Source organism: Etheostoma cragini, chromosome 8, assembly GCF_013103735.1.
Source record: "Etheostoma cragini isolate CJK2018 chromosome 8, CSU_Ecrag_1.0, whole genome shotgun sequence".
Taxonomy (NCBI): Eukaryota; Metazoa; Chordata; class Actinopteri; order Perciformes; family Percidae; genus Etheostoma; species Etheostoma cragini.
In genome coordinates this window covers 6697479-6711148 of record NC_048414.1, presented here as the reverse complement: position 1 = coordinate 6711148, position 13670 = coordinate 6697479, and the positions used below count along the sequence as shown (strand labels likewise).

The following is a 13670-nucleotide window of genomic DNA, read 5'->3' as shown; positions in this document are numbered from 1 at the left end:
CACACACACACACACACACACACACACACACACACACACACACACCTCACTGTCCTGCGTGATCTGCACCTCCTCTCCTTGTGGCACCTGGGCAATGTGCAGTTGACCCTGTGGAATCTGAGAGACACAGATTAAGGATGAGAAACAGCTAAAGCAGGAACAATTACACAAATATAATCAAGAAATCAATGCATTTGCAAAGGCATGTTTTTTTCTAAAACTATTTTCAACTACAGAGAAACCTACATATAATTCTCTACCATTTTAAATTGTGACAAAAGGACAGCTTCAGAAATGTTCCAAGTCTGTCCAAAAACCACAGAAGCCGATATGCTTTATATGCATAGCTTTAATTATTTCTTCTCTTCATAAAGGAATATAAGACATAAATTTTTAAAGTGTGTCTAATATTTGGGATGTGGATCAAAAATCTAGTCCTTGCTTTGTGAAAAAATGTATTATATGAGGCTTCAGAAGTCTAAGTTAACCAAATCAAGTGGATCACGCTTGCGTTAAAAATCACAGAAAGGGTGGGACAGGAAGTGGAGCAATGATCTCAGCGAGCAGAGCCTGTTTCAATGTTCACATGGGCATAGGACTATTGTTTTAAGAGAAACTTGAAACATTGTAAATCTATCCTTTAAGCTTTATTTTAGCTGCAATAAAAAGAATGTGTTTGAAAATAGTCAAATAGCAGCCCTTGTGTGGTGCGTGTAATGCAGCAACACGTTGTTGTTTGGTAATTATCAGAAATTGGTTGTAGGACTGAATCAAAGCCGGTAACTTTATGTCCTCTGCAGTATTAGTAGCACTCATCTGCACCCTTTGTACTCTATTGCAGTGCCGGTAGGGTAATAACTACACACTGAGCTCCTGAAAATCATTCTCTTTCACTCTTCCACCTTCTCCCTAACTTTTCTTTGTGCCCGTCCGCCCTCCATCTTTGATGCCTGTTCCTTCCTTTCTCAGGTGAGTTCCTCATCATCAGTACCTCCAAACCCATGCATCACACAGCAACCTATTAACAGCAGATTTACTCAACACCTGATGTTTGTCTACACAATTAAACAAGAATGGGCCATGCAGCTCTCACTCTATTGCTTGAAACCTTAATGAAAAACCTTGATCTAATACAAGGCACTTTATCAATTTAATCAATTCCACAGACAGTGTAACTTTAAGTCCTTCAACAGGCAATAGAGTTTAATCGAGTGATCGGCTCCTCATTTGTGTAAATTAGGTATTTGGGGTGATTTCCGGGCACAATGAAGACAAGATATCAGAGGTCCAGTCACTTCCTCCTTGTTAGCCCAAGCATAACACTTTAGCAGGCCTGAATGTGACCTTTGGCCATAGCAGCTGTAAGGTCATCAATTCCCTGAGCATGGACAACGCCTTTGTTGACATAATATGCACTATACTATACTGCTGTATGTTTCACTGTGGTGGGTGGAAAGATCTATCCCCCTGCACTATAAACCTTTCTCTATGGGGCCCTCATATGACAGCAGTGAGAGAAAATAAGTATCAGACTAAAAGGAGATAATTGTAAGATTAACATCTGATAAATATTGTGAGAAAGGGGGATAATGACTCATACTGTAAGAGAGCACTTTGTTGTGTCTTTGCCTGTATATATATAAAAAAAAAAAAGTTTGCTTAATTCAGAGAAAGACCGCCGAGAAAAATGTCTGATACTCACCACCTGGACTTGTCCATCCTCTCCAATACGGTGGAACTGGACTTGTTGATTGGCCAGTGTATAGTGCAAGGTCTGCTGGGTAGCTGTCTCAATGTGGCCAGTTTCTTCTCCCATGCCTCCCTCTGGTTAGGAGGACAAAACATATGGTCATTGGTGCGCTCATGTGTAAAGTGGAAGTAATTCAGGAATACAGTGCAAATGATTCAAGCACACATAAGAAAAAAGGATGAGGTCTCTAAGATGCAGACACACAAACCCACACCCACACAAACACCCACACTGGCAAAAACCTGGCTAATGCCCAGGCCATCTGCCTGATGATGCCATGTTTATACTTTATCAACCGCCTAAATACACAATGAGGACTCTCTAGCTAGACATCCAAACACACTCATGGTCTAACAGACAAACAAAAACTCCAGGCCTTAGTCTAAACACCCGCTATCACACCTGCAGTCTGAAACTCCTGCATGGACTCGTCACATTATCCATTGCAGCTCCAACCCAAAGACATTAAGAGACCATGTCAGCAATCAAAGACAGAGAGCCCTCAGTGACAGCAGAGTTTGCATCAAAGGCCATAAAATAAACAAAATCCCATTACTTGTCATTTAGACATGTAATGCTTTTACCCAAAGCAACTTACAATTGCTATACATCAGAAGTTGCACATCTCTGGAGCATCTGCGGGTCAAATGTCTTGCTTAGGGACACATTGGTTGATGTACCGCAGTGGAAATCGAACCCAAGTCTAAAACACCAATGGCATGTTTCACACGCACCAAGCACCATCACAGCTTCTCTTGTAAAATGTCAAAATGTGCAGCACTAAAAAAAGCAATTTGGGAGAGGTGAGGACTAAAAGGATTTAAGGCCCTATCTTGTAAGAGACTTTACAGTAGTTAACAGTGCTGAGAAATGCAGTCTACTACTACTTTTTCTAAAAAAAAAAAGAAAAGAAATGTAGCTTTAAATGATATAAAGAAATTCCGCACATATCATATACACTTCAAAATTTCTGCTTTGTGTTATGCTGCTTTGAAAAGCAAGGCTGGCTCCCATCTTTCGTTGTTACTGCTATGTAAATAATCCTCAGTGCTTTTGTTTGCCAGATGAGGAAGCAAGAGCCAGGTGGCTTGTGAAAACTACAGCTTTGGTCAGAGCTCTCATTGCTGGTTTACTCATAAATAATGGTTTTAAAAGCAGAAGAACTCCCTCTTCCCGATCCGTTAACATATAATCTGATTAGGGAAGGAAATATTGTTTGGTGTGTGTCTTTGCATGTGTGTGCATGCACCATCTAAACTAGTATTTGTGTTGTACACTCTGGGGTGTGTGTGGCCTGAAAAGGAAGGGCCTGACAATCCACCCCTAGTGTGTGCTCACAGGATATTTGGGTTTCCCCTGCAGTCTTACTTTTCCCTGGTCAGAGGTGAGAGGTGATGGCTCACAGGGAGAGAAGGACAGCATGCATTGTGTGTAGATTACAACCATCTGCAGAATTACACACTGTATCTGAATATGGGTTCAGGTCTTAAAATAGCTGTATGAGGTTTCCTGCATACAGAGTAATAAAACAGGCAGTGTCTTTTGGTGCAAAAAAGCAAATGAATGAGAAAAGGGTGCATGCAAATTATGTAACGTGGTCATTCCCCGGTCATGCCAAAATCAGCCTTTATCGCGACCCTTCCACTTCAGGGATTGCTCCGTTGCCGCCAGAAATTCAGCCGTTAGTCCTTCTTTTCGGCTGGATGTCCGTTACCTTACACTTTCTTTGTGTTGGAATTTTAAATGTTTAAACGTCTGGAGTGTAAATCCAGACAGCTAGCTAGACTATCTTTCCAATCGGAGTTTTCTGTTGCTAAACAGGTGGAGCACCAGTTCAAATTCACAGATCAAAGTTGACAAAAAAATCTGAAATGTTCTTATTTCTTTCACTTTAAAAAAGGGAAAAGTTGGTGATTTTCAACCTTACATAGAGATATATGCAAGTTCCATAGCAAAAAAACTAACATAACATGCCGCTCTACTGAAAGCAATACAAAAACAGCGATGGCGTCACTGGCCCGTAACCAAAGGCAACCGCAGCAGAGCTCTCTTTTTTTGGGTGCGTAGTTGATTCTCACAACTGTGCAGCCGCAAAAACATAGCAACGTTATCGGCTGATAAAGACTTGGAGCCAGGTAGGGATTAGTTTTCTCAAACAAAAGAGATGAATGGTAATGTGTTCAATCCAAAAGCATTTCAACAAGAAAAGTGTCAGAAGTTTTTAACGAGATTGGATATGTTAATGTTGACTTAAATAGGATTTTTGAATGTGATCTAATTCTTAACTTGTTAGAATTCACTCGTTTCATACATGATTCTTTGACATATATTAATATTTGTTTGTTCTCTGTTAAGTTGTACATGATAGGTTTGGAAAAAGAATGATACACAGTAAATAACCAAATGTTAATATTCTGGTAAGTACCGTAGAAAAAAAAGGAAGGCGTCTTAGATTAGAGAAATATACATTTTTTTCTTTATGGATTCAATCCTCTTTTTCACTGTCTCTCTGACACTGTGGCTATGTCTCTCTTTCATTGTGTCACTCTTTCGATCCACCTGGCTGTCACATTACATATAGGTGGTATTATTACAATGTCGGAATCTTAAACCATATTCAGTAGTTTAAAGAATATAAGTTGCCCGTAGTATGCATAGTAAAACAGACAAGTATTTTCTTGAGGTATTGAGTTTGTTAATGAGTCCACACACACACACACACACACACACACACACACACACACACACACACACACACACACACACACACACACACACACACACACACACACACACACACACACACACACACACACACACACACACACACACACACACACACACACACACACACACACACACACACACACACACACACACACACACACACCTATATAGCACGTGCCCTTGTCATGATGCGCAGAGAGTTATGCAAATACATGCTTTTCAGCTCGCTGATTATTATCTATACTTTACCTCCTGCAGAACTCCGAGGTGTGCGCTTGGAGAAGCTCTTGACAGCCAGACTCTGGCCACGCTGCTTGCGTCTCCAGGCGGTGCGACACTTTGAATCGATGCTCTGTTTAATGCGATACCAGTCTGACTCAGTGATGCCAAATTTGTGAAACAAATGGCCTGTGGGGTCACAGAGAGTTCAAAAGTCATCACATACTGTAATAAATGCTATTTTCTTCTCTGTGTCCTTTTGCCCCGGAAATGCTCCCTCCATTAATTTGCCTCCTCCTTTCAGTTTTAGTAGTGCAGGAAACTAAATAGTCAGCTTTGAGCTTTAGTGGAGGAAACAAGCAAACAAGTACTGAATATTGAATGTCCCTGCTAGGGTTGTGACGATGGACAATGTGCGGGTGACCACCAACGTGATGCCATGCCCCCCGCGGGTGCTGGACAGGAAATTGGCAAAGTTCTGCGTCGGTCTTAGACTAGCAAAGACACTTGCGTCTGGCTTTGCGCTTTGCTGCAAGATAGGGCCCCTTAAGTGGAAGCTACTTATTTTACCCTTACCGTATGCTCTTGGCCACATTGGTTTTGAGCAAGAGGGAAAAGGCATTAACATGGAATACTATCATACTTTCCTTTCTCGTGGACACTACTGTGTGCAATGCATCAAGTAAGTCTGATGTCCTGTGGGTAGAGGGCAATGCTGTGTAGGATTTATAAATGTATGTTAGCAACAGTTGGCTACTTCACGAGGATGCTATTTCAGGTGTGAGTTAATCAGTGTTGGGAAAGGATACTTTCAAAACTTATTCTGTTATACATGCCCAAATATGTCATTTGTAACGTATGCCGTTACGTTACTCAATTTGAGTAAGGTATTCTGAACACTTGGATTACTTCCATATTGAATAGCATTTTATAAGTGTAGGAATGCAGCCATCCATTACTGCTTACTAAACATGCCTTTTGACCTATGGTGTGTTCTGCTGTTCCAACTGGCTGAATATGTACTTAAACAAGCGGATAGATTTTTGTACTTGTAGTTCTGAACGACGTAGCCGACTACAATTAATGAGCATCTTAAATGATCCGAAATGAGGACACTGCCTAAGACTGCAATAGAATATATGCTGGCCATAATTAAGCTAATGGAGTAGGCCTATATAATAGGACATTAGGTGTTTGTAATATGGCTACTTCATCTGCAATCACGTTTATGAAAACCGAAGGAAACAATTTTCCTGATTCAGTTTACTCCCTTTGACAAGCAGTGTTAACACAGGCCTGTGACTGTCTGTCACCCCTTGCTCAGTAGAGATATGAGCAGGTGAAACTGGATGAAGTTGTATTTAGTGGCTGTCAACCTCCCTGTTATAGACTGTTTAAAGGGGGGTGAGCCGCAAGGCAGCTCATTTCTACTAAATTAACAACGAAGTTATTGCCTCAGGGTAGAAAGTTAGAAAAGGAGGGAGCTGAGGGGAATCTGTAGCATTGTATGGCAGCACTTTCACACCTGACGGGTCCTGTACAGGCAGGAAGGACACTTGCTCCTTCATTCCTTTTCCTTTTATTCAAAGCAGGCAAAATGAGTCACCCAAAAGTCACCTGGCCCGGCTCCAGCCTATGCATACCTCTATGTCAGGCCAAATCTGAATATACAGTAACTACACCCACACTGCTGAGAGGAAATACAGATAACTAAGTATACAATTTATGCATGCCACAGGGGATGTTTACTAAAAGTTCCTGCAGGGGGCACAATCTGCACCCCAAGAAAAAGGCTAAAGCTACCAGAGACCCTTTTTACACACCAATATGAAACATAGCAATATAGTACATAGCCACAGGACCTTCATAAATATCTGTCTGTCTACGATCACAGCCCCACTCTGCTTCATCAGGAATCAAAGAGTTCCCTGAATTGAGGGTGACTCCTTTAGGCTTTTTCTACCAGACATGTGCTTGTCATTTACAGTCTGGTATGTTATAAAATGTGTTGCACATTAATGCGTGTGTGCAATGATGAATGCGTGTTGTTGTAACCCGCCTTGGGAATACAGACTGGAGTCTATTTCTGTGTTCAAATCGGTGCCGCTTTGTAATGGAACAAAGATGAAATGTGAGAAGGTCCTACAGAGTTCATTTATTGCTTTAAAGGAGAATTCCGGTCAATTTCAACATGTAGCTCTGTTTTCTTTTTATTATTTGGAGTGCTGTTAGTAGCAAGACAAATGAAAACAATTGGTGCTGCCAAAACCGAGGTATCCTCTTGCTAGATTTTGCACCCAAAAGGCTTAAACAAGGCAAGTTTTAAATGTGTTTTTAGCCTCTAAACATGCTAAAAATGTCATTACCAGTGTCTAGCCATGTGCAGTTATTCTTTCCAAGTGAACACCGTAAATTTGAATGCAGTAGATGTGACAGAAAGGCATAAAAGTTGTGTTTAAGCCTGTTGGGTGCAAAATCTAGCAAGAGGATACCACAATGTAGACTGCACTGATTGTTTTTATTTGTCTCGCTACTGACATCTCTACAAATAAAAAAAAAAAACAGAGCTACATGTTGAAATCAACTGGAATTCTCCTGAAGAAGGCATATATTTAAACTCTGCTGAGTAAGATTTATTAGTATTAATAAACTATGCAGCTATCATGTAACAATCATGAGATAAACAGTGGTTACTGGATACCTTGACAGTTATTAGTGGGTCATTTTGCCAGTTAGATAATGGTGACTATAAAGATGCTCTTTATTGTAAGCTGGCCTGTCATGGAATAATGTTTACCACCAGGTCTACCTCTACTTTGTCAGAAATCTATCATAAGGTGAAGCATGTGGCAGGAAATTGATGCACTTGTCAATACTAGATGGTTATAATGTCATGGCAGGAGGACTCACAGCGAATGCCATAGATCATGAGGGGGTCCAGCTGCTTCTTGCCATGTTTGCCCTGGCCAGAGAGGTTCGACATGGCCTGGACCTCCCGATGGAACAGGTAGTCCAACAGCGTCAAGGCCATTTTCTCTGCGGTGCGGCAGTTTGTGGTGATATGGAGCATGTCAGCTGGAGACACAGGGCAACGAACTCGCATCTCTGGGTTGTTCTCATCTCCCAACCAGGTGCCCTCTGGGTAATCATCTACAGTAAACAGGAGAACAATTATTCCAACCCAGTTACATGGCTCTCTTTCATCAAACGTGTGGTTAAAAATACTGACATTTGGGGCAGTATGTAATTCTACCTAGTTTTCCTTCACAGGTTGACACATACCACACGGGTAAAGAGCCACTTAGATACTTTATGTGATACAATAGCACACCCATGTGGCAGTAAATGAGAAGTAGGTGAAAGCAAAACCTTTTATTCTAAAATATATTAAAAAGCTTAATATGTGGTCTGACTGATTGCTCTCAGCTTATGTACCCTATTAAATCCACCACACAAACAAACACAAAAACAAAGCCTGAGACACCCTGTTCTGAACACCACATGGTACCATCAAGCTAATGCTGACTAACAAGTTTTTATCATTGTAACCCACAGCAGCACATAAATGAATAATAGTTAGCCTTTGAAGATAACCAAGAATGTTCAAAGTCCACCGAAAATAACCAAACCAACAATCACAGCAAATAGCAACACAGTAACAGCAATGTGGACTTTATTTAGGTTTGCACATTTTGAATTGAACAATTCTGTCTGGCTCGGCAAAAACCGCTAAACAAAGCCACCAAAAACATAAGACCAATCAGAGCACTTATGTACACAGGTTGAGATAGAACCACAGAAACATGACTATGACAAATTTTGACACAGTTTGCTTTCATTTTTTATATGTAAACCATCTGCTAGTGTCACCTTAGCCAAGTTAAATACGTACAATCTTAACAATCAAAAGAATGTTTTTGCAGCAGCTGTGGCTCCTAAATCAGACCAACGTCCCGATCAGCACCTGCTATCGTGTGTAAATGGGTAAATGAGAAGCAAATTTGGCACTGGATTAAAGCACTAGGCCTATATATTTTTAAACCAGTTAAAGTGTAGTTTTTCCTCGCAGCTGCTCAACCAATTATAATTTATACTGTCCATTGATCCCCAGGGATTTACACTCTGTTCTAAGATCACTACATATAGGCCTGAGACATGCGCGCACACACACACGGAGAGATGTCAGAGATGTTGCAATGCACATGCACAAATGGAGAGATGTCAGAGTGAGTGGGCCCCAGGTACTCATTTGTAAGGTGCCTTGCCAAGAGCACCTGGCAGCACCCAGGAGGTGAACTGGCATATCTCCAGCTACCAATCTGTCCACTGACTACAAAAGAACAAGAGCCATGTGTGAAGTCATACCTTCTGAATTGAGTGTGATGAGTGTGACATTTTGGCCATTTTGCGCGTTGCTGGAATGGCCACCATTAGAAACAGTGTCGCTGGCCTCGGAGCCGCTGTCTTGTTCTTCCGGACTCTCCTCAGGGGCCGGTACCTTTACCAGGATTGTGTTCTGACGCTTCCTGGTTATTGTGCTGAAAAGAAACACAAATTTGTAATGAGTAGGTCTAACATACAGACAGATCATGGCAGCGGCCACAGTGTGTGAGGAATACAGATTATTTACAGTCCTCAATTGTCTGGACTGAAAACTGGGGCAATTGATTTTTGTTTTGCAATTACAACCCCAACATTGTTCCTGAAGCGCTGTGTTGGGAAGGATTTGCACATTTCTGACCCTTTCTCTCCAGTAGGCATAGTGTGGGAGTTTGAGCCACTCACTTGCTGAGCAGATTTTCCAGAGGGGAGTCTTCTTGGCTAGTGCCCTTCGGGTGTTCACTGCTCACTATCACATTTGTTTGTGGAACAACACTGAAGGAGAAATTCAAAACACAGTGGTTAACTGGCACATGTATGCATGCTTTGCAGTCGAAAATAAGTTTAGGTACTGCGGTTCTGCTGGCTCCAGTAATTTTTGTAAAATCACTGAAAAGATAATTGCACATTAAAGACTAAATGAAGACCATGTTTAATTGGTGAAACATGCACTTGTGGGCAAATACTTTTATCTTACCATCGCACTTTGTTCCAAGTTTGAGTGGCCCCCTGAGGAGACCCTGCAACCATAGGAACCTGGATAGGACTCTTTGCACATGGCACCATGCTGTCCAGTTTGCGTCCAAGGGCTTTGCATGTAGCATCGAGGGAATGTAACTTTGATTCAATTCCTTCCAGTCTCTGGCTGATTGATGCAGTGAAGGAGACCAACATGTTCTGTAAAAACAAATTGTAAAACGAGGTATGTGTAAACTGACAGACACTATCCTCATCTTTTGAATGTATAAAACCATATGAGCTTTGGACAATGCCCATTATTCACAGCTGGTACCTTAATAAAAGATATGTCTTGGTTGTTGTTGTTGTTGTTATTCTCCTGGCTGTTGCTTAATTTCCTCTTTTTCTTCTGAGGCCTTTCTTCATCATCTTCATGATTGTCCAGTATGTCTGGCATGAATCAAATATACACGTAAAGACACCCTTAAAACTACACATCAGCCTTCTAAGTAAAATTTCAAAATGGGAGCTGTGCTCCTGCTCCAATCTAACGCAGGGGTATTGACAATCTAATCACACCCATTGCCAAACCCATTTACAGTGTTTATTGCACAAGTTTCAAATAATGAAGTTGTACTGCACACACTTTTCCTAAATTAAGCGGACAAAACAATCACGTGAGAATTAGTAAAATTGTTACTGATTAAATGTTTATGTCTGTTTATGTGTTGCACTTGCCTAATATTGAACCTAACAATCTGGTCAAGGGGGCAGAGAATGTTAATATCGAGCAATTTAATATACACTAGTATAGATTCAAGTTTTCATATTGTTTCACAAGAATTTTACCTGTTTGGTCCTCTTGGTTAAAGTCCTCCACTGTTATTTGCACAATTTCATCCAACTCTTGTTCAGACATTGTTCACAACTGAAATAAGATATGAAAATGTTAACTTAGCAAGACAGCAACATATTTCTCTACCGATATGCTACAATAAGGCAGAATATATGTCTGCTGTGTCTGTCGCTTCCTCTGCATTACTGGACACTGCATGGAAAATTTGACTAGTTTGTCAAACAACTGAAGTAATCTCAAACGCCATAAAATGCATTTTGTTTGTTTATACAATTTACAGATTTTTAAGAAAGTTATTCTGAAGTTGCAGAATCAAGATGTTATTTCATTGTTAAAATCAGTAACTACAAAACAAGAAGATATAACTTTATATTATTTGAAAAAGTCTTTAATGGCATGTACAAGTGGTTGCAGACAAACAAGCATTGAAGATCTTCACAATAAATTTAAAAGCCACCATCACTTTCATAGCATTACAACTTTTGAAAACATATTTGACAATTATTTCCAAATACTGATCATCTCCTCTCCTATGCTGACTATCTACAGTATGTCTGTCAAGTATATATATAAGGTTTTCATCCAATATGTAGTCAAGCCTCTTTGCTGGGTGATGTTTTCGTCATGTTTGCATACATTTTTTGCATGTTTTTAATGTTATTATTTAGTTACGGTCATGCAAATGCTACATTGAATGAATAAAAAAATTAAAAATGATGTGGATGACGCCATTAAACAAAGTTAAAATCTTTTTAAATTACTGTGACTTTTTTATATGTATTTGAGCTCAACTGAGTGCATTTGCCTCTTATGATATACAGCATGAGTTGAAGTGCCAAAAAAACAGGATTGCATTCATTGTATGTTTGCAGAGCACGCACAGAGGCAAATCTCCTCAGAAGACATGAGTGACAATAACGGCGTGCTTAGAGAGAGGCTAAGCATCCAGAGACATTATATGCCCCCCTCCTGGGTCAATTTACTCTTTACATTTATGATAAACGTAAAGAGGAATTAACTTTTACATCTATGATACATTTAAAGAGGAATTAACCCAGGAGGGAGTATGGCCAAATACATCGCGAGGACAGTGAAAGGAATACAGTGTGAATGAGAACTGACTTAGCCCTGCAAAACCTGGCTAGCATCCTATTAACGTAAACTGACAGGTGATATTAGCTTGAGTTCCGTTAGTGCTGGTGGTTTGATGGGATCGAGGTAGCTAACATTACAGGTGCTGGCAAAAGAAAGCCAGCTAACGTTACATATCAGGAACATTAGCAAAGTCTTGCCGTCCCGATTAAATTAACTACGTTTAGGTTGCTACATTATCTTTACCCAATAAGCTAGCTAGCTAAGTAACGTCAATGTAGCAAACTAACTAACTTGCGAAAGGGCTAAAGTTAGCTGGCTAGCTTAACTGGGCGGGGGTCTGTTGTTGACGATGGGAAGTAGCTAGCTAGCTAGCTAAGTTATGGTTAACGTTAAAATAAAACAAACCGACGTAACCTTAATAACATTGCACTGTATGTATTCTCGCTAACCTTTATACTAACGTTACTCCAATTCGGCAAAACCATTATATTTTGCATTAGCGTATGCTAACTTGCTAGCTTGAGCAGATCCAAGATAATGTTAGCTAAATTAGCACAGCTACAAAATCTGATTTGCAAGCTTGCGTGCTAACGTTAAAGACGAAGCAGCGCAAATGAGTCGGTGTCTACGCTAGCATGGTGTTAGCATGCTGGTTAGGCCCAAAGGCCGCCAAAATGTAATGCTGCAATCGTGATTGTTGAAAGAAAGCACGATAAATATGTTTTTTTAAATAATCTTTTTCCCCCGACTGCCGGCACGCCGCACATGTACCGTGTAAGATTGGGTTATATTACCGTGTGAATGATGAATTCTCGTGTTGTTTGTAGAGATTCCGATAACGGCGTCGTTCCTCGCGAGAGATGAGCTTTCGTTTGTTCCTCGCTCATTCAGGGGAACCGGTCGCGGCAGCCTGCTGTCCCTGCCACCACAGCAGTACGCATACTCATCAGAAGTGTTCAGAACATTAGCTATAGTAGCCTACTTATTTGTAACTGAAGGGAAATGTGGCTTTGAGATGGTTAACCTTCAAGATATTTAATTGTTTACCAAAAACCTAAAAATGACGTCACCGAAATCATTTTATGGATTTAAATGTCTGTAAGGGGTCGCTGGACTAAAGAAGAAATTGTCATTTTGGCAACGCCCCAATTATGTTTTTATTTTAACAAAAGCAAGCAGCCAGACTGTCCAGGATAAATCAACATATCATAATATACTATATGTTTTTTATGTACAGATTTGCTGATTAACCGAGTCAAATAATGCAATTTTACCTGCTATAACAATCCTGCAGTTAGTGATGCCAGATATTCGTCAATATATGTTTGATTTGTATGTCTCTATGTTATTTATGGGAGTCAGTTTTGTCTGTATATTTGTTTGTGTGCTTGGTTTGTACACCTCTTGTAATGTGTTAGGTGTAGGTCTACTTTTTATCTGGAACTTGAGTCTGGGAATAACGTTGATTATAAAAAATAATAATAATAAATAAATAATATGCATTGGAATATAATAGAACCAAATAGCTTATACACAATATAATAGAATAGAATAAAATATCAATCTGATATGAATAGATTATTAATATTAATAGGCCTATATAGTAGGCCTATTATTAATTAATCAAATTCAAAATATATTAATTGTATTATATTATTATTAATATATTTTTTAAAGAAAAGTTTTGGGTGGGCCTGTTGAAAAAGTGGGTGGTCCTAGGCCTGTCAGGCGCTGTGTCTGCTATACTGAATAGTGGCTTTGGCCTGGAAGTACCAATTGCCAAACTGCTGCTGCTGCTGTGTGGCAGGGTCCCACTCCCTCTGACACCGCATGCCTGCAGGTGATGTTGTCACTCTTCCTTGGGTACTTCCTTTTCCTTTTGCCACTCTGCTCCTCCTCCTCCTGTTTAACCTTGTGCTTGGTGGTGTAAGGCACATCTGTCATGGAAGCTCCTGCAGGTCTGGG

At 40.3% G+C, this 13670-nt stretch overlaps 1 protein-coding gene across 2 annotated transcripts in view; it reads right to left on the bottom strand.

The window, feature by feature from the left end:
- Positions 1-12761, bottom strand: part of banp (BTG3 associated nuclear protein) — a 36937-nt gene extending 24176 nt beyond the window's left edge. The window contains exons 1-10 of one of the 2 annotated variants that reach the window (XM_034879179.1): positions 12500-12761; positions 10604-10682; positions 10089-10204; positions 9774-9973; positions 9482-9571; positions 9062-9234; positions 7607-7846; positions 4727-4885; positions 1703-1824; positions 46-117 (exon numbers count right to left, since the gene is read on the bottom strand). In XM_034879179.1, coding sequence (XP_034735070.1) covers positions 46-117; positions 1703-1824; positions 4727-4885; positions 7607-7846; positions 9062-9234; positions 9482-9571; positions 9774-9973; positions 10089-10204; positions 10604-10673 — 1242 coding nt within the window. In that variant the 5' untranslated portion in view covers positions 10674-10682; positions 12500-12761. The remainder of the gene's footprint in view (positions 1-45; positions 118-1702; positions 1825-4726; positions 4886-7606; positions 7847-9061; positions 9235-9481; positions 9572-9773; positions 9974-10088; positions 10205-10603; positions 10683-12499) is intronic. The other variant, XM_034879180.1, reaches the window with a different exon arrangement.
- Between the last annotated feature and the right edge of the window lie 909 nt (positions 12762-13670).